This window comes from Protomyctophum parallelum (genome assembly GCF_964188405.1).
Source record: "Protomyctophum parallelum genome assembly, chromosome: 11".
Taxonomy (NCBI): domain Eukaryota; kingdom Metazoa; phylum Chordata; class Actinopteri; order Myctophiformes; family Myctophidae; genus Protomyctophum; species Protomyctophum parallelum.
The window spans coordinates 36,770,464-36,794,795 of NC_139707.1; the positions used below are offsets into that span (position 1 = coordinate 36,770,464).

At 41.7% G+C, this 24,332-nt stretch overlaps 2 protein-coding genes across 3 annotated transcripts in view; one reads left to right on the top strand and one right to left on the bottom strand.

Moving 5' to 3' along the window:
- nalf1b (NALCN channel auxiliary factor 1b) overlaps nt 1–24,332 on the bottom strand; it is a gene marked incomplete at both ends in the record, with an annotated part of 137,018 nt that overhangs the window by 86,993 nt on the left and 25,693 nt on the right. The window lies entirely within an intron of this gene.
- On the top strand, nt 17,599–23,251 carry LOC310866653 (uncharacterized protein). 2 transcript variants are annotated; one of them, XM_083776344.1, is made up of 9 exons: nt 17,599–17,665; nt 18,730–18,796; nt 19,085–19,185; nt 19,563–19,697; nt 20,062–20,171; nt 20,744–20,797; nt 20,973–21,191; nt 21,865–21,960; nt 22,503–23,251. In XM_083776344.1, exons 6-9 carry the CDS (start codon nt 20,744–20,746, stop codon nt 22,800–22,802), a joined length of 669 nt encoding a protein of 222 aa, XP_083632470.1. In that variant the 5' UTR covers nt 17,599–17,665; nt 18,730–18,796; nt 19,085–19,185; nt 19,563–19,697; nt 20,062–20,171; the 3' UTR covers nt 22,803–23,251. The 2 variants fall into 2 exon arrangements, with proteins under 2 accessions (XP_083632470.1, XP_083632471.1); XM_083776345.1 differs by lacking the exons at nt 17,599–17,665; nt 18,730–18,796; nt 19,085–19,185; nt 19,563–19,697; nt 20,062–20,171 and having other exon boundaries at nt 20,558–20,797.

Here is a 24,332-nt window from a genome sequence, read left to right on the forward strand (position 1 = left end):
TGACCACCTATATTATATATATATTGCCTGCTGTCTGCTTATATTGTATCGTTTTGCTTTCATTTCTTCTAAATGCCTGTTTGTTTTCATGTTTCAAATGGTTATTTATATTGTATTGTTTTGTTCTTTGCTTCTTTTGAACTTTGGTTGACCTGGTCATGTAAAATGTGCTATATAAATAAAGTTGAGTTGAGTTAATAGCAATGATTACTATCACAATATAGAGCTTTTTGACACTGTTACTGAACAAACACTCTATAGCAATGAGTAGGCCTACTATCACAATATGGAGCTTTTTAACCAAAGAAAATCACTTACAGTTACACTACCTTCTAAAGTAGCTCAAGTAAAAGTATACTCATTCTTGCAGAATCATGTTATTGGACTATAATTATTGATCATTAACCACTTAAAGGAGTAGTTCACCCCTACAAAAAATACTTCGACACTGCCCAATGAAGCCTTGATTTGATGGATATTTCTTTATCTTCACATTTTTGTGCGAGAGGAAATGATCGGAATCAGAGGCTTCGCCTCGGTGGTTAAACTCCCTGTCGGTGAATTATCTCCCGACAATGACCACATATAGCCAGATATTATAATATACATAATGACATGTCGCCAGATTGAAGGTGGATAGAGCATAATACAATGTGCCAATACACATGGCTGACACAAGTACCATGCGATGGGACACAGCTGTAGATCATCAACAGATAGGTGTAAAAATGCGTTCAGAAAAAATCCATGAATACAACATAGGGTTTTAAAACCACAAGGTGAATATAGTGGTTTCAGTTAAACTATAGGGGGAACCATAATGCAGGGGAAGAAATATGGGGGTTAAGTCTAGATTTAAAAATGTCTAGTGAGTTGGCATGTCTAACTGCTTGTTGGGAGAGCATATTATTCCAGAGACAGGCGGGGGCACGATGTGTTGAATGCTCTGCCCCCAGCCGTTATTTTATTGTTGTGACTATGAGTTTTTCCAGCATAATAACTGCATTGGGTAGAGCACATGGTATTTTACTCTCTCCATTTCCTCAAAAGTAAAACCTGTTTTTGGACATAATAGCCTGCCCCATACACGGTTTTCTGTTGGGTGGAAATTTCCTCCCCAACCTTGACCTCTTTCCCATTCAGTCACTTACTGTACTGTTTGTATATATATATACTCCAGTGCAGCGGCATATCAACACTTCTACGGACACTCAGCCCCAAAGAAACAAGACGAGTGTTCATGGCTATGTCCTTACATGCCCACCACACGGGTCCTTTTTCCCAGCAGAGGAGCAGATAGTGGAAAAGACAGACCAAGCGAGATGAATACATGTACTGTTACGCAACAAACACACACACACACACACACACACACGCACTCACACGCACGCACACACACACACACACTGACACTAGACAAAATAACAACCACCAAGTCCCCTGGTTGCTAGCTGTGGCGATATTGGTGGGCTTTAAGGCCCAGCAGTGCCTGTCAATATGGCTGTTGCGCGTCAGGCCTTGAGGGGCCAGGACCTCGTGCTGTTCTTCCAGGTGCCGTGGTCTATATCGGGACGGCTTCCAGACCACCTCAGAGTCTGTAGGAGGCGCGTGGTGTGGTCCCACGGCCCGGGGGACTGGAAAGGCCCCAAAACAGCAGTTGGGTATAGGCCTTAATACAGCCCCGTGCATAGCCGCGCATACAAAGACAACACGACTAAACCCAGTGTTGATTTTGACAGCAAACATTTTATTTTAGTGTTAGTCATTATATAGTCTCTGTCTTGAGTAGTTTTCATTTTAGTTTTGGTCACATTTTATAGTCACCTGGAATGGGTTAGTGTTTGGTCTAGTTTTAGTCGACTACATTTCATGATATTTTGGTCGACTAAATCTGCAGTTGATTTAGGCGACTAAAATGTATTTTGGCAGGCCTTGATGCCGTCGTAATGACTGATTTTACACTTGCTGAAAATAGCCGATCGGCTATTTTCAGCATGCAAACAAAGTGTAAAATACTGGATCTCTTGTCCACTAGTCCCCTTCCTCACATTTTAGTCTAGTTTTTTATTTGTTGACGAAATTGTCAGTATTAGTTTTAGTCAACTCATCATAGCTTAGTTGTCATTTAGTTTACATTTAGTTTTCATCAATGGAAAAAGGTATAGTCGGCGAACATTCTTCGTCTTAGTTTTAGTCGACAAAAGCAACACTGGCTCAGAGTGAATCCATTTCTACATTTCTGTGTAGTCTGTCTTAATTGTCACTGCTGACCTCAACAATTGGAGCACACAGTTCGTGTGGCGGCACCCCGACGGTACATACTACAATTTGAAGCCTTTAGCAATTTTTTACCTTCAAAATGAGATTACTTACAACCTCAAAGCCACGGTGAGCTGTGAGCTAAATGAGAACTTTGCAGCCGCAGGGTTTAGCTGGAAATGAATGTATTGCCGCCAACTGCACTTCTGCTTGTTGCGATTAAAAAGTTCTGCTTCTTTGACCAGGGGGGACTGCGAACGAGTATGCGTGTACTGATCTGCAAACAATAATTAAGCTGTTGTTGCTCCGAATACAGTTGTCGTATAGCCCCTTTTGAGAAATGAGAAGAGGCTGACTTAAGTGATGAATGATGCGTAGCCGGGCCAATATATTGTAAGCAGGGCATGTCCCTCCTCTGACTCACGGATTATTAATTCCAACCACTCAGAACTGGCACGAGGTAATTTTTCAGTCTACATTGGTGAGACAAAACACAATGCTAAGAAAGAGATCTAGCCTCTTCAGACTCAAGCCTCTATTACTCCTTATTTCTTTGCAGCGGTACTTGTTTGCATAATTTATATTCGGAATTTAGCTTCATTTAGATAGCTAATTTCAACAGACGCTATAGGCTTGACGTCTACTGTGGCCCATGTACCCGTGTTACTTTGTAGCGCTATACATTCTCATGGCACTTGATAACGGCTTCCCTGTTGACTAATTCATGCCACTTATTTACTCCAATCATGTACTGTACGTTGTCAGACTGGATAAGGGCGTCTGCTAAATGCCTAAATTGCTATTCATTTAACCCATTTAGACCTGAGATCAGATTCTACAAAATGTTTTCTAAATCCTGACAGTTTTCTGAAAAAAAACATATGTTTCTTCTATGTCGGTGGTGCTCAACCTTTTTCATGTCAAGGAGCCCCAGAATGATCTGTATTTAACCAGGGACCGCCAGAAGTAATGATATGAGTTAAAAAACGTTCGCTCTGAAAGAATATATATTCAAAGATTTGCGGCAACAATCTCACGATTATTATTTTTTTGCAGATCTACAAGCTCGTAGCGCGGCACTCTGTGCCTGTATGAGCTTGTAGATCTGCTACTTTTCAATGGCTAAATTATAACATAATGCTTAAAACAGAAAAGCATACTGCTCTAACTAGCCTAAACACTCTGTGGAGTGACAAATTGTCAACTCCCTGTTCCGTGTACCGTATAATTTCTTTCCTGTAGTACTTAGCCTACTGATATATTCAGCAGAGGATCGTTTGACTTGTATATCCTGAGACTCGGAAGTGGAAGAGAGGGAGAGCTTTAGGATTTAGGTTTTATTGTCATAGTTTGTCCTCAACCACAGAGTTCAGATGAGTTCAGAGCAGGGGAGCTACGTTCAGAGGCAAGCTGGGCTTCTGAGGATAAGGGCAGAATGGGGATGTGGAGGAAAAAGAAAACATTGAAGTGTATAGGCATGTTGTGTGTTGCAACGCACGCTATTGCACGCCAGGGGCGACTGTGGCTCAAGAGGTAGAGCAGGTTGTCCAACGATCCAAGTGTCCTTGGGCAATACACTGAACCCCAAATTGCTCCCGATGTGCTGGTTGGTACCTTGCATGGCTTCCGCCACAATCGGTGTATGAATGTGTGAATGGGTGAATGTAATGCACAATCTATGTAAAGCGCCTTGGACAATGAACACAATGTTTTGGGCCGATCAAATAATTTATAAGAAGAAAAACAAAACAAATAGTGTTGTCTCCTGCCTTTATTATTTTTTTCTAATGATTTGATCGGCCCAAGATATTGTGTTCATTGTCATGATTTGTCACGATCAGAGTTGGCTTTGTCCGCGGTGTAACCGTCTTTAAATAAATACTTTAAGAAATGCCTATGAGGAAAATGAACGGCGATTTATTTTCCGGGTCTCTCGAGGGGGCGGGACTGCGACGCTCTATAGGAGACAAATCTTCGGACAGCTAACAAACTGCAGTGATAGCTTGCCTTAACCTTGCGTCACCAGCCTTTCCACCGCAGAGGAAAGCCTGGTATTTGTTCTAAACTGACTGGTGTCTGTGATCCGTAAAAAAACAAAAAAGTGGTGCGGGTTCCGGTTGGCGTATGCATAGTTAGTTGTTGTTCAAGTTATTTCCACTCTTACCGAATCAGAAACCCCAAAATTGTATGGATCCCTGCAGGTTAATCTTGCCTTACCCTTTATGCCTAAACGTATTACCCATATTTTAGCGTTTTTTGGGGGATTTTTGAACTAATGCGGCTATTTGAACTAATTTTAAATGTTTTTTTTTCAAAAATAGTAAAAAAAACGTTTTAGTGCAATTGTTCAAGCCTTGTGTAGATTTCAAATGCAAGTGTGTCCCCTTTGCCATTGGCCACTCTGCTGCCTAATAAAGCAAAGCAGATCACCGCATTGGATAGCTAGTTTATACAGAGACCGCCATCATCTCCCTGTATATGCATTCTCACTCATCGCCTATTATTTCTCACTTTTCCGCTTGGTCTCCGGGCAGGCTGCCAGGTATACGGAGTCACACCTGGAGAGGGAAAACCTCTTTCATCAGAGAAGCGATACAATCACACTTCAAAGAGCTCGCTCTGACATGGGACCAGGTAAACACCCTCACAGGTGCACCGCTCCCTGTGTGACCCGGTGTAATCATTCATTCTGACGCACACACGCACGCACGCACGCATGCACACACTGATAGCTGATGCACAGATATGTTGCATTGCGGCACACTGTGAGCTTGTAGATCTGCTATTTTCATTATTTACGAACAATTCTGAAAGTGAAAGTGGTTATATCCGTCTGTGTGGGTTTGTGAGGACCAATGTCAAGTACAACATTGAAGAAATGCACATTGTAAGGACAATGTTCTTGGTTTTATGGCAAAAAAACTTTTTGGGGGGTGTGTTTCTGTGTATAGGCTACCATGCAGTGCACATAATTCTCTCCGGCTATGTGTGTGAAGTTATCGGAATCGGGAGCACAAAAAAAAACGTGATCGGGAGTTCGGGATATCCGTAGTATCACTATTATATTCATACCTTGATATTTGACTGGATATTGTCTGTTATTTTTGTATATTGTACTATAAAAAAAAAAGTGTTCTATAAAAAAATATAAATATCGGAAGACACTCAAAATCAAATGATCGGAATCGGATCGGTAGCAAATATAACGTGAACGGGACATCCTTACTCGTTACTAAATAATAACAGATTAGATCTATTGGAACACCATCCATCTTCAACCGCTTATCCGTAGTCGGGTCACGGGGGCAACAGCTCCACCAGAGAGCTCCAGACTTCCCTCTCCAGAGCAACATTAGTGACTTCCTCCTGGGGGATCCCGAGACGTTCCAAGGATGTGTGTCCTCCATCTGCGCCTTGGTCTGCCCCGGGGTCTCCTCCCAGTGGGAAGTGCATCGAGGACCTCCCTAGGGAGACGCCCGAGAGGCATCTTAACAAGATGCCAGAACCACCTTTGGTACACCCATTTCCTGAAAAGTAACAATAGTGGACTTTCTCTGCCCCGACAAGGACAATTTGCAGTTGTGCTAATAATGGCCCTGGCTTGGTTCTCTGCAGACGGACAGACCTGACCTTTTACTTGATCTCTTTCTTGCGAGTAGCATTTGTATAGCACCTCCAACAACTGTTTGCCAAGTGGATGTTTATTATTACACGCAAACGCATTGGAATACAGATGAGAGTTTTCTTTCGATGGTCGGATTTCTAATGCCCAATGTTCAAGAATTCTGGAGGGGAGAAAAATAATCCCTCAATGGACTCTCATTTGTGAGTGTGACTGATATGCACAGTGGGTTCGGCCCTTATTATACCGGCCATTCTTCATGTTTCTTTGGCTACTACCGGCGGGGTAGTAGGGTAAAACGAGCGCACCCTAGGAAATGGTCGCCTATGAATACAATATTAGAATATAAAGGGCACTGTCAGGAGGGCAAAGGGCAGGTGCTCCAGCACCACCTAGTGTCTATCTGTGCACGCCACTGGATATGAGGGTTTTTATGTTTCGCTATATGAGACATTAATAATATCTTTGGCTCTGTTAGCCTGGAGGGCCAGTCCGTGGCTCCTCAATCTGTATACCCAGCCACTGACCCTGCCTCACTTTATTGCCTCACTAAACACTAATGCATTCACTTCACACACATAGCCGGAGAGAATTATGTGCACTGCATGGTAGCCTACACACAGAAACACACTTTCACACATGGATGTGCGGCACCGCACGCACGGTACGCACGCACGCAGGCACTCAGGCACGCCTACACACATTTGTACTGCCATACTTGTGAGGACAACATTTGTATTAATGCAATCACAATGCCTCACAGCGCGATGCGCATTGTGAGCCAGTATATAAATTATTTGCTATTTTCAGTGCATACTGCATGGCGTGCAACTGAATATAAATCAGGCTAAACCTTAAGGTCTAAATCTCTAATTCTAACACTAACGATCCGTACCCGAAATCTTGTCCTAATTGTTTTTTAAACCATAAAACCAAGAACCAAGAACAATTGTCAATTGTACAATGTGTATTTCTTCAATTTTGTACTTATTTTGTATTATTTTTGGTCCTATTAGTAATACACGCACATCGCACGCACGCACACACACACGCATGTACACTTCCGCACAGAAATGCGTACTGCATTGTAAAAGTGGAGTGGAGTATTTCTCCATACTATTAACGATTTACAGTCCAGAGGGAGAGTGGCCATGCAGGCAGAGGAACGTATTACTAACAGAGCAGATAGAAATGCCATTAAGTCTGTTGACTAATGCAGGTCAAACTGGGGGGGTTGAGAATCTGCTAGAGCCATAAAGAAATCTTCTCTTATGGGCGTCCTTCTTGGCATTATATTTTCAAAGGGGGGAGTCCGTAGGCTAATGAGTATCAGGGGGTCCTTGACACTACAAAGTTTGAGAACCACTGGCCTATATTATAATATGACTGACAGCTCTCCTGTGTGTCAGTTTGTCGCATGATGTCATTGCTGTTTCACCAAGGGGCCGTTCACACATGCTGTCTCCTCGTCCTCAGTGTCTCTCGTCTCTTCTGTGTGTCGCACAGCTCGGAAATGCATTTGCAATGTGAGTCACGTTGGGTTGATGACACAACCATTGTTGCATGGCTGTCTTCTCCCCTCCCCCCCCTTCCCCAATGCAACAAGGTTGTGTCATCAAACCACGTTGAATACTGGATAACTCACCCCGGTGCGTGCCCGTTTTTCCTCCCGGAATTTTCCCCAGTGAGGGGGATAACTTTGTAATATGCTATTGGCTGTTTGTATTCTTTTTGGAAAAATATAAAAAAGATACTCCTGTGGAAAGGCTATATTATTTTACTTATATTGACCCAAACAATTTAGTATTATTTAGTATAATTATGTAAGTTTTTGCCCACTCAAATGGTACCTCGTCAGATAATTCCCACATATCCTACAACAACTTCTGTGAACAGACTTCACTGTAGTAGCTTTTCATAAATTATATTTGTACTTAGGCTGTCTGCTGTCATGAAAGTTTATAGTTAGAGTCCAGTCTCTCCCACCCCTCACTGGGGAAAATTCCGGGAGGAAAACGGAATATGGGTGAGTTGTCTTGTACCACCACGTTGACTCCCATTGGAAATCAGTGGTGGAAAAAAGTACTCTATTGTTTTACTTAAGTAAAAGTACCAATACAGAACTACTTTGTTACAAGTAAATGTACGGAATTGAAAATGTACTGAATAGTATCGGCATCAAAATGTACTTAAAGTACTAAAAGTACTCTCATTGTGCAGAATGTTCAAAATGTGTACAAAAGATCTATCGAAAATAGCCGATCTACAAGCTCACAATGCGTCGCGTTGCGACGCATTGTGAGCTTGTAGATTGGCTATTTTCAAATGGTCGAAAATTTGAAATGTATAGTGTTGAAGTGGTTAATGTATGTTTTCTAATCAAAATTAAAATCGCCAATAACTAAAGGGTTAAAAACCACTTTAGTGCCATCATGGGGCTAATGTTAAATGTAGCAATAGCAATCTGGAGAAATAAAAGCTTTTGTAAGTCTGCATTAAACTCTACATCAGATGTTGCTGCAATCAATATTAAACATAATGTATAAAATCTCTAAGTGTGCAATTTAATGTGCCTGGATTTCAGGATAAAAATATTCCATCCTGAATGCATTAACCTAAGCGGGAAGTTTTCGCTGTTCCATTTATTCTTCCCCTCTGACTGTTTCCACTTATACTGCTGACTGCTGCCAAAAAAATGAATAAATGATAAAAGCAAAAAATGCTAAAATTTTACTCTGAAAAGCCCCGCCTTCCCGAGCACCGCTCCTTGGCTCAAATGCGGAGAACAGATTTCACTGTGTGTCAAATGGTATGACTTTGAAATCGTACGACTTTCCATTTCCCCTCCCAAAACTGCCCTTTCCAGACCACGAATGCAGCATTTACTATGGTGAAAGAGATGCAAAAATGCCTCTCCTTTCCATGCCATGCCGGAAGGCAGCATTCAGTAAAATTGCTTTTTTTCCCCCCTTGAAGTCTCCTGAACTTGAACTCAGTATTTTGCATTGAACAAATTTGTTTAGAAATCCATGCCGTACAACCACATCTCCACTATAGCTAAAGAGTGCTGGGTTGTGCCCCGAAAATTTTAGAAAATTGCAAAAATAGCAGATCTACAAGCTCACAACGCGTCACGCTGCGACTCGTTGAGAGCTTGTAGATCTGCTATTTTCTAAAATAATTGGTCCAAAAGTGCCCTCTGACGGGATGTCAGCACCGGCCTCTCTAACACTCCCTGCACGTCCCTGGGGTACCTCGCGCTGTCAAGTCTCATCTCTCTTTATAGAAGCGTTAATATTCCAAACGAGATTCTTGGATATAAAGTCAGAAATGAGGACAGAACATCAGCGTTCTGATCAAAACCATGGAGATAACGCCGTAGATAACGTAGAGATATAATGGCTAAATAGATAAAGTTTGTATTAAAGAGATACCTGATGACAAAACCGGAAATCAAGTCATCCTCTGGGCTGCTAGGGCCTCTGGGAAAATGAGCCCAATGCATGTGAACGGGCCGTTTGTTTAGACTACAACATGCTGTAGAGGCTGTTGCCGTTTCGCATCGTCATGGCCGCTGGTTCTTTTGATCAACAACAAACCATCAGACTATTTTTCGCCGGATTTCCGTGGTTGAAAGCTGCAAATACTTCGGCGTATGCTCTAAAGGTAATAAGACAATCTCGGCAGCGTAGAATATTGGATTAAATAGCGGGGAATGTGGGTTACGCAGTAGTCCTGTTAATAGACAAGACGTGTATACATGTTTTTAGCACCATGAGTATGTTAAATAAATATCTATACAGTACAGATAGTAAAATGCTGTCATGACCTCGTTGCCCGCCACTCAGTAGCTGAGTGCAGCAACGAGAGAGAGAGAGAGTGGTCGTCATCAATCTCACTTTGTATACTATGAATGAGCATGCTTATTTATACTCTCAGTTTCACCTGCACCGCAGATGAGCAGTGCAGTTGTTCCATATTATTATTAAGCTTTGCTCCGTGTGCAGCCTTTCCCCATTTGTATTCCTCGCCTCGCATCGGAAGACAGATCGTGCGCTCAGGGGCTAAAAATATCACCGTCCGTCTGTCTGTAAAGCATTGGCGGCCGGCATATGGTGTTTATATATCGGCCATGCTTTTAGATTCTTGTATTTAATCTGACATGAGAGCCTGCCATGTCCCCAGCCCTGGCCTGTATCCAAACTTGACTCTTTCTTTTTACGCACGCACGCACAATGCACGTGAGTGACCCGACATAGTGACATTCAGCGATTCAGCTCTATAACTCTGAAGAGGCTCTCAGGGTTAAATGAACAAATGAACACTCAGCCTCAGGTATGTTTCTGTGCTATAGGGGAGAAAATAATGCAGATCTGTTCATTCCGTCAGCTCCAATGTTGTCTCATCAGCCCCCATGACCCTGGAAATGTGTTCTTTCTCCTCTCTCTCTCTCTCTCTCTCTCTCTCTCTCTTGCTTCCTGCTGCAGACAAAAACAAACTGCAGGTCTGCGTCGTCACCAAGGACACTAGAGACAAGTCGGTTGAGCCTGCTCTGTAACATCATCACTCTCTCTCTCTCTCTCTCTCTCTCTCTCTCTCTCTCTCTCTCTCTCTCTCAACCCCCCTCTTCATCATCTGGTATAATTTCAACCAAAAACTGCACACTCATTGAAACATATGCACCAATCAGTCACAGTTTGAAATCAAGGCCAGCTGGCAGTGGACGGCAATGTTTCCAATATGCTAACTGGCAGCTTGACATTATCCCCTTGTCTCTAAAGAAGAAATCACATAAAATGGTAGGAAGGGACTATAGTGGACAAGAGATCCAGTATCATTTTACACTTGGTTGTATGCTGAAAATAGCCGATCTACAAGCTCACTTGTACAAGCGTGTGAGCTTGTAGATCTGCTATTTTCAGCAAGTTTAAAATCAGCCATGACGACGACATCAAGGCCCGCCAAAACACATTTTAGCCGACTAAAGCAAATGTAGATTTAGTCGACTAAAATCGTATGATATTTAGTCGACTAAGAACTAGACTAACACAGAAACATTCCAGGGGACAAAAAATGTGACTGAAACTAAAATGAAAACTATTGAAGAGACTATTGATGTATATGGAAATCATAATTTACAATAATATAGTCTCTCATGAGTGAGAGAACAAACATGTTTGGACAGGAGGCCTTGACAGCAACAGGGGTCCCTGTATGCTAAGTGGATCTAGCTTGCTGATAGCAGCTGCAGGCAAGCACCTACTGGGCTCCCTGGTGACCATACCTTATTTGGACATGAGTGGACCTTTGGGACAGTGGGGGTTTGGGAACCACCTTTTGCCATGTCCCTTTGATCTCTTTGTTCTGACCTGTATAAGATTCCACTGAAATGTCTGTAACTGGTGTTAGTCTCTGCAAGCCGAGAGGCTGAAGGAGGATCCATGGGGCCTGGCTCCATGGCTGTGATCTGCTGTACTCTACACTCTGCAAAAAAATGGACCTGGAGATTTTCATTTGCCTGCACCGTCGTCCGTTCTCTTCTCTCTTAACTCATCGATTGCGCAAAACGCTCTAAAGCGTTTTATTAATCTCGAGCGCCGTCTGCGCATCACGCTCTAAAGCGTTTTATTGGTGTTTTTACTGTATACTGTACATCAACTTCTCTGACGCCCGGACAACACATAATGTAACACCGATCATCTCCAGAAAGATCCGCTCATGAGATCCGGGAGTTTAAAGCCCCCCACCTCCTGAAAAGAGGCCTGGTCTAACCACATTCCAGGCATGCCGTATCCATTACGACGTACTGGGGAGGCGGCATCGCCGTCCTGCACACGGCATAGACCAACGCAGATCAGGGGATCTAAAATGGAGCTACCCATTTTCTAGTGTGTGTGAAATTTGTGAATACACTCGATTACCCTTCCCCTCCTGTTTCTACATGGTTTCTCCCGAGGCATCTCTCCATCGCATTACAGTTTCTTCCCCCCCCCCCCCCCACTCATTCACACAGATCCACTCGACACAGCCCTCTCTAATTCTTTCCAACGACAACTCACCGGTCTGCCGCCTCATTCTCGGAAATATAAACCCGTATATAAACCAAGAATAATCTCCAACGGTCGATCGCCATTTCACGCACACAGACACGCGAAACGAATGACGTATTCTCGAAGGACCGCCATAGGAGAAGCAGTATACATCTGACCAACTGTCTTTTTTTCGCCGTCGCGTCAGCCATGTTTGGACAAAGAAGCAGTATACTAGGCTAGCAGATATCACACCGTGGAACCCCCCCCCACTGCGAGTTGCGATCGATCGTTTTGCAGTTTGCAATGCTACTCTCATTCTCGGAAAAAAGATTCTCGGCAGTTGATCACCATAATCGCCATAGCGCCTTCGCCAGCCAATTGCAGTGATAAGGCGTCTGGGACGTAATCGACCCGTTTGTAATGGATAACTAATACAATCCTAAGCTGCGGAAGCCATCGTGTTGTCTGTCATTTTGTCGAAATCACAGCCAGCCGGGCTACGCTTATCGCTCCTGTGGTTCATGTCCAGACATGTCGTGGAACCCCCCCCCCCCCCACTGCGAGTTGAGTCGCTCCTGTGGTTCATGTCCAGACATGTCAACCTCTCAAGTCACTGTTATGCTATCAAACGATCTGTTGATTTTGTTTACTGAGACAATGATCACATATGTGCATAGAATCATCATCATCATGACGTTATCATGACAGGCAGATATAAACATAAATAAATTATCATATACATACTACACACTGAATGAAAGCCCTAAATGTCTAATTTTAGGAGGAAAACAAATAAAATACACATATCCCATATACTGTTTGTCAATACTAGACTATTGAATCCATTTCATTTATAAAATTCTCTTTTTCAGAGAGAACTTTAGCCCATTCTGACCTGAGATCAGATTCATACGAGGTTTCCACTGGAGAACACACTGGTCTGATTAGAGAAAGCATGGACCTATAGAACTATTATTCACAAAATAAGGCATATAGCGACATGTACATACTATATACCGTATGAAACAGAAGACTCTCTGCTTTCATAAGAAAAAAACTAATACTGTAATAATAATAAAAATCACACCCATGTGAAGTGAGCAGTGCAATGTTGTGAAGTGAGCAGTGCAACATTGCACTGCTCACTTCACAGGGGTGTGATTTGTATTATTATTACAGTAGAAGTATTTTTCTTATGAAAGCAGAGAGTCTTCTGTTTCATACGGTATATAGTATGTACATGTCGCTATAGGCCTTATTTTGTGAATAATGGTTCTTCAGGTCCATGCATTTTCTGAAATCCTCTCTGGTGGGCGCAAGCTGCATTCAACAGCCAATTACTGACAAACTATACATGGGACCATGTGTATTTGTTTTCCTCCTAAAAGTAGACATTCAGGGCTTTCATTCAGTGTGTAGTATGTATATGATATTATTTGTGTTCATTTTTATATCTGTCTGTCAATGTCTGTCAACTTCAACCTTCCATATCTCTGCTGTTTTTTCAAAAGAGCAGCGTGCAGTGAAAAGCAGGTTTTAGAAAAAGGTCAATATCTCCAGAATGGAAGATGGTAGAATCATATTTTTTTTTTTAAATTGAAGTGGACTAGTTTGGCTTCCTTTTGATTTATGCAATGTGCGATGTGCTATAAGAGGCCCCTCGCTGTGGGCCCCTAAAAAGTTAAAAAGTCCAATGTTAATCGCTTAGCAGAAGCAATCCTGAGTAGAATTTCAAAAGTTAGCAATCAATGTGTTAAGTTGCTAGGAAATATACGTCACTATATTATGACTAAAACTCAAATGAAGATTTGATGCCAAAAACAACACTTCTCTCTATCAGTCCAGTGCCTTCATGCTCGCTGAAAACATCTGAGATCAGGGACGTGCACACATAGACTTCAAAGGGGGATTCAGCCCTTTTACTTGTCTGTAAAATAACCGCCCTCTCCAGACAGACGAATGCAGCATTTACTGATGGTTTCCATGCCATACCAGGGGGGAGGGCAGCATTCAGGAGAATCGCTTTTTTTTCCTCCGAAGTCTCCTGATCTTGAACGCAGCATTTTGTGTTGAACTAATTTGTTTAGATGTCCATGTCGTATACACTGCATCTCCACTAGCTAAAGAGTGCTGGGTTGAGCCTCGAAGATAGCTGATCTACAAGCTCTCAACGCGTCGCAAAAAGTGTCCTCTTACGGGATTTCCGCCCCTGCCTCTCTAACACTCTCTGCACGTGCGCTGCAACGCGTTGTGAGCTTGTAGATCTGCTATTTTCAGCAAGTGTAAAAACAGTCATTACGACGACATCAAGGCCCGCCAAAACACATTTTAGTCGACTAAATCAACTGTAGACTTTGTAGACTAAAATCGCACGACATTTAGTCGACTAAAACAAGACTAACACTAAAACAGTCCAGGTGACTAAAATGAGACAAAAACTAAATGAAGTTTAATTCCAAAGACTATATGATTAAACTCAAATAGAAATTTGCTACCACAAACAACACTGGTTAATACAGCAATAACGAGGCCGGCATCTTTTATTGGTAATGAATGGGCAATCTGAATGGTATATACATGGAGGTATATTGTTGAATGGTATATACATGGAGGTATATTGTTGAATGGTATATACATGGAGGTATATTGTTGCATCTATTCTTGTTCACACTACACACGATGATGCATGGTCCACAAGTACTGTACCAACTCTCTCTCTCTCCAATTAATCTAGACCCTGTTTCCTAGCTGTTACCATAGCAACATTTCTCCTCCTCCTTCTCAACTGACCCTTACTCTCTACGCTTCTCATTCTGCTCTTGTATACTTCAGCAGTTAAACCATTTAGACCTGAGGACGATTCTACGAATGCCTTCTAAATCGTGACAGGTTTCTGAAAAACCCCATGTTTCTATGTCAGTGCTGCTCAAACACAGGACCCCCAAAAATATATGTAATTGGCCGCCGACCCCCATCTGAAAATATGTTATTCCAGGAACCCCTCAGAAGCAAAGATGTGAGTAAGAAACGCCGCATTTTCACGATTTCACTGTGCAACCACTCCTACAACCAGCAATGTCCGTGTGTACCTACACCTGTATCTATGTGTATCTGAGCACGAGTAGATGACTTATTAGTACCAGTAGGGGGCGCCAGAAACAGAGAGAGAGAGATAGTGCTGCAGCCTGCTCTGTTGCCTGCTAATGAGAGAGAGAGAGAGAGAGGTGGGGGGGGGGGGGGGAATTGCACCACTCAGTTCACACAGGTGTGATTTTTCAAAAATAACAGACCTACAAGCTCGTAGCGCGGCACTCGGTGCCGCGCTATGAGCTTGTAGGTGTGCTATTTTTCAATAGCTAAAGTATTACATGATGCTTGAAACACCAAAAGGCGGTTCCCGTTTTGAATGGGTTAAGTGAACGCCACAGAATTGTGTATTTTCAGTCTGAAATAATAGTTCCATCCATATTACAGTGTTTCCTGCGGGTGGAGAAAAAAAGAAGCTTTGCCTTACAGGGGGAAGCCCAGGGGGAGAACTCTCACAGCTGCGCGCACGCGCCGGAAAGTAATTCATTCGTGTCAAATTAGCATATTTGCAGTGATGTAACTGTAGGTTTTCAATGAAATGGGTCTGCGGCGCGCGGCGGCTTGTTGGCAGAAAGACAGAGGCGGCTGCAGACGCTCTCTGGAGAGGAGGAGAACCCCGCAAAGCAAGCATTCAGGTCGATGTTGTTTGGGGAATGTCCTGCATTATGAGTATTGAGTTTGTTCATATAACGTAGCAGGATAATGTTGTATGCTGGGGTTTGGTTTAACACATTTAGACCTGGGAAGGATTCTACAAAATGTCTTCTAAATCCTGACAGTTTTCTGAAAAAAAACCTTATGTCAGTCGCTATTTTTCAATGGCTAAAGTGTAACATAATGCTTAAAACAACAAAAGGGGTTCCACCGCCCAAAATGGGTTAATGCGTCCTTTCATTTTGGCTAGGCCCAGACCTTCCCTCTCCTCCTGTCACAGCAGCTCACAACTTTCTGCTGCACATCCGTTGCAGAATTGATCTGAAATGGAATTTGTTTTCCCCTGCAGTGTTCAACAATGAAGGTTTGCTGTTGGATTGAACGTCCTTTTTCCTAGATGGAATTCCAAGTGGGATTCATACTTTAGGTGATTTATTTGGGGGTGCATACTTAGTTTAGACTAGTCATTGGTTAGACATGGGTTAAGGTTAGGTTTAGGTGTGTTGCCCCGTGGGAGGTTATAGTTTAGGGTGAGGGTTTGAGATAGGTTGTAGTTGTAGGACTAATGACTGGTCTAACCAATGACTAGTCTAAACCAACCAAAAACTGTCTAAACTGTTTACGTTCTTTACAGAATTTATGTGATTATTTTTGAGTGGTGCAACCACTCCTATAGACAGCTGTGTGTGTGTGTGTGTGTGTGTGTGTGTGTGTGTGTGTGTGTGTGTGTGTGTGTGTGTGTGTGTGTGTGTGTGTGTGTGTGTGTGTGTGTGTGTGTGTGTGTGTGTGTGTGTGTGTGTGTGTGTGTGTGTGTGTGTGTGTGTGTGTGTGTGTGTGTGTGTGTCCTAGCACGAAAATAGCGTTTGTTCACCACCAAGTGTCACTGTTGCACAGCCTGACACACACAGGCCAGGGAGGAGGGCCAGTACAGTACAGTACAGTACTTTTTTTTCTATTTACAACTGATAACTGCCATGAGGACTTATTACCGTATGGGACCTCACCTGTTGATACTGTATGGAGGAAAGACATATACCAAATCTAGATCCAGAATTCCAGATCGGCGCTGGGACACAGTGTGGTCTAATGTTATGCTGTCTTCGAGGAATCCTGATCATCAACAAATTCATTTAAATTTTGTTCATCGAACATATTTGACCTCCCCCATAGATTAGATTTTAACTAATCCCAACTGCACTTTTTGCGCTTCGAACAGCATAATACATTCTCCCATAATGGTTTGGGAATATGTCCAAGTGTTTGGAATATGGTTGCTGCTAAACGTTCAATACTTTTACAAATTAGCATTACAAAAGTAAAAGTAAGCAAAAGTATGTGTCTCTGATGTCTTGGTGGCAGTGTGAAAACAACACTGCATGGTAGTATAGTGGGCAAGTTTCTACCTCGTTTTTGAGCAGTGCGGGTGCATAATCTGTCTTCTCTTGGGAGCCAGGTACACTCAAAAAAGTAAAACAATCGCCTTGTAAGTACGACTATTAAAAAAAGGTATATTAGCTTAATAAAATCTGTGAATATCACTTATGGGATCCTTTTAGTTGGATATACAATAATTATTGAGTAAAAATCCAACTGTTATTTGTGAGTTAAATGTACATCTATTGTTTTAGTTAATTTCATGAAAATAAATGAGTATATGCCAAACTGGTAATATTGGTCAAATATATATACAAGTCTCAGTAAGTTTCCATCATAATATTTGAGAATGGAGTAATCATACAGATCAGTTTGAAGAAATGTAATTATTACTCATTCCTACCCAATATTATTAGTAGATACGGTATCTACTAATAATATTGGGTTGAAATGATCTAAGATACCCATTAGACACGCCTACCTGCCTCTTATTGGCCAGAGTTCATAACAGCGATGAAAGCCGGACCGATACGAGTCATCCCGAGTGGCAGGCTGGCAGCCATTACAAAATTTACAGCAGAAGCAGCAGCTGAGCCGCGCCACGCAAGTGAAGTTACAAGAGAAGTTCTCCTTCATGGTAAGTAGCCAGCTATCAAATGTTAATTAAATGTTGACCGTGTCTTCATACTTTTTTTTTGGACCGGACTAAAGCCATGGTTTACATGACGCTCGTATAGGGCTAGCAAAACTAACAACTGTCAAGACTAAAGAGTGCATGCTAATTTTCATTCAGCCCCACCATAACGTAACGCCTGTGGTCGTCGACACTATACACATAAACTACACATGTTTCAGCCATGTACATATACACAATATCATGTTAAAATGCATAGAATAGCCTACACATTATTTGCGAGGGAAAGTTCGCGCCGAACGGGAAGGGCTCAGGGCTGCATGGTAATTGTAGTTCATTTGACTTACGATTGTATGTATGGCTCACTGAAAGAACTATCAAAATGGCCGCTATAAACGCGGGCTTATTTATTATGTTGAATTCTATGCTGTAATACTAAACTAAACATGCTTCATCTATACAGTAAACGTTAGACGATAAGCTTGTTGTTTTGCGGTGCCTGCGTGCGGTTCATGTTTTACGTAGACCAGCAGTATAGGCTATAGGCTTGAGCTTTTAGAAATATTACTTTTGCTAAGGGGGACATAGACCAACAGGGGAGCCCACGACGGGACGGACGGCCGCGACCGGGCGTCGCTTAACGGGGGAGGATCATGAAGAAGTGACGCTGAGGAAGCGACGCCATGGGCCGTCGGAGCCCCCCCTAACCGACCGCAATAGGCGGAACGGGCTGGCGGGGCTGCGATATTAAACATTTTTCAGGGAGAACTCTTGGGGCCTCTACGCAGCTGCGTAGTTTGCGGTAGAATGCGGTGAATAAATCTGCAGGCAGGGTCAGACAGTGCAATTACATGTGGACATTGTCATCCAACACAATCATTGGAATTATAAACTGCATGTAACGAAATGCATTTAGATCAGTGCTAAATGTCTGTTAGCAAAAGTAATCATTCTAAAAACTCAAGCCTGCTTGTGAGCTTGTAGATGAGCTATATTTCCACATTTATGTTTTTAAAGTATACGGTGTAAAGTATACAGTTTAATGTTGGTTAATGTTTGTTTTGTAGACTGTTGAATAAATCACTGCAGCCAAGAGCCAACATCAGACAGAGTGGACATTGTCAACTATAGCCTGTAAGTCCAGTATCATTAAGGCATTTTATGTACTAGCCTACTACTAGCCAACTTCTTATGCTGCAATCACACTGGCAGATGCAAAAGATACAAAGCTACAAACATTGGCTGTATCTTCATGTCGCTCACTTCCATTACAAAATAATAGTAGACTAGACTGTATCTTTGCATCTGTCCGTGTGACTGTGATCGCAAGATTAGGTATTTGACTATTTATGGACTAAAGTCCTGTATAAAAATGTATGTTGCTTTGTCTGATCATGTGCATGTCTGCATATTTGTCTGTAGACTCTGTAGGCATCAATGTCTGGCTCCTTCTCTGTTTGATTCTCCTTCCCTGCTGCTGCCAACAATAAAGCCTCACCACTGCTTGACCTGGGTTCCAGGAGGTAACAACCGTAAAAAACACACACAATGTATTCATAATTTCATATATACATCGTTGCTGTTGGGCAGAAACCTCATATCTCCATATTTCAACGTTTGATGTTTTGTCACCAATACTACAGTGTCTGCACAAAAGTAACAATAAATAGCCGGTCTACAAGCTCACAGCATGTCTCATTGCGTTGTGTGCATGCTTGTAAATCTGCTATTTCAGCTTTTGGGGGGTTTTAAACTATTAGTCTTTCTGTTGCATTTATAAATATTGAATCAATGAAAAGTATTGACAAGAGCTAAGGATTGAACAGTGTGCCTGATGGGAAATTAACAGGGTTTCATTTTTGTGTATTTAGTCTTATTTTCTACTGTCCATGTCTTCCAGCTACACCTCAACTCTTTGTCTCCCGGTATGCTGTCCTCTCTGCCTCCCGGTGGCTGTCCCCCAGGGCCAGGCATCTAGACTCATACAGACAGCAATTGAACAGTCTGGACAAACAAGTGACTGGATACCTTACTGGTAGGACACTGTTTAATAATTGTTTTACAACCTTTCTATACAGTTATTCAACTATATTCCTGAAACATTGTGTTGCAGATAGTATTCATTTACCACTGCGTTGTCTGCTCGCTTAAAGTAGCAATAAATAGCCGATCTACAAGCTCACAGCATGTCTCATTGTGATGCGTTGTGTGCATGCTTGTAAATCTGCAATTTCAGCTTTTTGGGGGTTTTAAACTATTAGTCTTTGTGGCATTTATAAATATTGAATCAATGCAAAGTATTGACAAGAGCTAAGGATTGAACAGTGTGCCTGATGGGAAATTAACAGGGTTTCATTTTTGTGTATTTAGTCTTATTTTCTACTGTCCATGTCTTCCAGCTACACCTCAACTCTTTGTCTCCCGGTATGCTGTCCTCTTTGCCTCCCGGTGGCTGTCCCCCAGGCATCTAGACTCATACAGACAGCAATTCAACAGTCTGGACAAACAAGTGACTGGATACCTTACTGGCAGGACACTGTTTAATAATTGTTTTACAACCTTTCTATACAGTTATTCAACTATATTCCTGAAACATTGTGTTGCAGATATTATTCATTTACCACTGCGTTGTCTGCTCGCTGCCTTATATGAACACAGCTGCTTCAATAATTCTTCCCTGTGTAATATTTTGATCCTTGAGGAGGATAATTAAAATGTTGAATCATTGAGATTTTACAGTTGGGACTCAGTAGATGTAGTTTATCAGTGATATGGATTTGAGTGGTGCCTGACGGCTCCAACTGCTATGTCCATATGTATGTCCTGATGAGTACGAATTGGGGTTGATTGGGCTGATTCAGGTCACACACACAGCAGCCATAGTACAGTGTACAGTACGAGTTATACTGTAGAGTATGAGTTGTACAGTACAGTACGATGCATATAGTTGCATCGCTCAGTTCACACAGGTGTGATTTTTATAGATTAGTTGGTATGACAAATATTAGTCAAACTCATTTTTGAAAGAAACATTACATCAGTCTGTTGGTTCCCTGTTAACACCTAGTGTATCTCTTCTAGATGAGCGTCAAGGATGTAAAGGAGAGATGGCTGGCCTTGTTTGATGCTTCACAAGTGAGTAAATTGGATTCTTGTAGCAGGGTTCAACAGAAATGACATCCTGCATGTGACACACATTTACATTGTATTTAACCAATTGTACCCATTCCTGGAGCAACAGTGGTGGAAAATGGATGTACAAGATCACAATGTGTTTTGTTTTTCTCCCTTCCCCTCATCTGTTTTTCAGGTCAGCGCAGAGTTCAAGTTGATCACTACAATGAAGCTTGAGCCGAAATTCATGGAGATGTTGGACCTCCACACACCTAAACTGGACCTCTACACACCTAAACTGGACCTCTACACACCTAAACTGGACCTCTACACACCTAAACTGCTGTCCATGTTCCAATCTAAGAGAGGTGCTGTAGGAGAGCCACATCGGGCAAAGAAGAGTGCTCTGCTTCAGGTAATAAACCATTTAGACCTGAGGATGATTCTTAAAAACGGCTTCTAAATCAGAAAATAGCAGATATGCAAGCTCACATTGCATCTCACTGAAGTCTGTGAACTTGCAGATCTTCTATTCTCGGTATTCATTCACTTTAAAAAGCTAGAACAAAGTTTGTGTTGTAATTTCCTTGACATGTTGTAACTTCACATGCGGGTGAGAAATGTTCCTCATTGACTTCCACTGTAGTATCTTGCCTGTAACGCAAACCTGTCAAATGTCCTAGATCAGTCCCATTAAGTTAATTACGATCACTTACTTTAGATACTAATGTATCCTAAACAGTCATCACTATGTCTCTGTCCTGTCCATTCCCTGATAGACGAAATGCATGTCTTAATAGTCTTGTCAGTACTAAACCCCTCTTATTCCTAAACTTCTTTGCTTTTTTACTATTTTGAAAAACATTTTTGTTCATTTAGATTGGCTAGTTGACCAATTTTGTTTTTCAAAAGAGTAAAAAAGGCAAAGAAGTTTCGGGATAATGTGTTTAGCACTGGTGGAAATGGGGCCCTAAATGCTAAAACTGTGTGCAGACAATTGAAACGGTAGACTTTAAAGTTGGTAAACAAAAGCCCAGCTTGAATGTGCAAAGTAATGCATTGTATTAAGGATAAAACTTTGTCTGCAGAGTGGAAACCCCATACAGCTAACCAGAGGAATCGTGATCAAGTGCCTCATCGACCATCTGGGAGAAGAGCCTGGTGCCCTGATCAAGGACGTTGAAGTTAGTAAAATAAAGTATTTAACAATTTGTAGTTTTAACTAATGTCATCATCATGGCTAATTGTGAGACAATATCTCAAACGTGCCAAGAACGGCAGAGTGAGGAGCTTGTTTTGTGAGAAAGTGTCCAGAGAATCAGGTTGTGAGATGGCATGTCTAGTGCTACTGCAGTTCAGACATGTGTTCCTACATACTAAGTAAGGTCACGATACACTCAGGTCTGCACAGCATAGACGGCAGCATGTCTTAATTATGGAAGCATGTTGTACAGCAAAAATAGCAGATCTACAAGGTCACAAATTGGCAATAGAATACATGTTTACAAGCTTCTTCCATGAACATGAATGGTCTCAATCTGGCCTCAATCTGTGATTTCTTCAACTGGTTGGCAGCAAACGTTTTCAATTGCAAACTCAAGACACTGACGGAGGTCCCACCCAGAGCAGGGAATTGTGCAACAGTAGTAACTGTTTAGAATGATAATACCGTGAACATCATCATTACGTTTTCATTCATGAGATTCTATTTTTACAATGTGTGCAGGATGCTGGTGTCGATGTAGAAGAGGAGTTGTCGGGGGAACTGATGACTATCTACAGTCTGCAAACTCAATCACCAGCTGCTGATGTAGGTATTGTTATTGAGGGCATCCCTGTCCTCAACAACCTCGGCGATATTAGCAGAGCCTGCTGCTATCTCCTGGGACTGACCTACGTGTTTGACTTGAAGTACCCCAAGAAGTTCAAATACATCTTGGAGGTTTTTCAAAAGGTACTGCTTGGACTAGACCCTCAACAGCTTACACCCAAAGTGCAGACACTGAAAAACTGTCTGCTTGGCTAGTGTCCTGACTGACAACTTCAGTTTGAATGTTTTCAGTGGAAACAGATTAGTAGGGAACCACATCACATACGACACTGACTGATACTGCACTGTTCAAAAGGAAAGCCTATTGTATAAAGCATACAGCAGCATGTCAGATCTGTGCGTCTGACAGACTTGTTTTGAAGTGGAGGTGCTTATGTGTACACAGTGCATATAGCCAATTAGAATGTATTAATCTGTACAAACCTCACCGATAGACAGTAAACGTTATTTTTATTTTTTCTATATTAAGAAATTCTTCCCCATTTGACCTTCCTGCTTTTTCTTTTTTTTTCTTATACAGTAATGGGTTATTGATTGCTCCAAGCACATCAAATTGTGTGTGTGTGGTATAGATAATCAAATTGTGTTTTCAGGTGTGTGCGCATGTTTGTAGATCGGCTAATTTGGGTGCTAGACACCGGCATGCAGGCAAATTAATTAACCTAAACCTAAAATGTTTATGTCAAGTATAGTGTGACGTCTGTGTGTGTGTGTGTGTGTGTGTGTGTGTGTGTGTGTGTGTGTGGGGGGGGGGGGGTAGACAATCAAATTGTGTGTGTGCGTGCGCGACTGCGCGTGTGTGTATACGGTATAGTTTCGGTGGGACACCGGCAGGTAATTCATTAAACCCAGCCTTGACTAAAAAAAAAAGTCAAATGACCATCCTATCATGTTTGTCCTCTCAACTATAGTGTGCGTGGACTTTTGTTTTGTTTTATTTACCTGCCATAGTAGGAAATGTTTAATGTTCTTAAAATGTATTTGCTGACATTGTAATTTGCACATTGTTTCGTGTGGCCAGACTGTTTCCTCCCATACAGTATGTGAATGTTTAATACTTGAATGTTCACTTTGGTCAATTAAAAACGTACTTATCTGTATAATTGCATTGTGTATTCTCTTTGACAAAGGTAAATACAGAATTCCTTTGATTAAAATACTATGAGTTGAATACAGTTAAAATATTGAGTAAATGTAACGCATATATTTTATTAAATCATACACTCGTATATAGTTAAATCAACCTATCAATTTCAATCCCATATACTCAAATTTATATGTAATTTTAACCTAGGTTTTCTAATGCATATTAAGTTTATCTACTCAATTATTGTCATTTCAAGGTGCTAATGCATATTAAGTTTATCTACTCAATTATTGTCATTTCAAGGTGCTAATGCATATTAATTTTATCTACTCAATAATTGTCATTTCAACCTGCTTTAATATATTACTTGCACTTACTTAATTTTTAAGGTAGATTTTACTTGATTTCATAGCAGTCAAGTTTACTCGATAATTAAGGGTGTAAAAATGATTCACCAATATATTTGGGTAGATAGTAGTTTCTGTTTTCTGAGTGTATATGCCTGGAATAACATGCCTTTCCTGATCACTGAGTCTGCATTTGTTCAATAATATGTCATCCCTCGTTTTGGATCAGTCACAATGCTCAAGCATTCTGCTACTGTGTATTCTCCAATTAGAGCTGATACGATGGGGTGT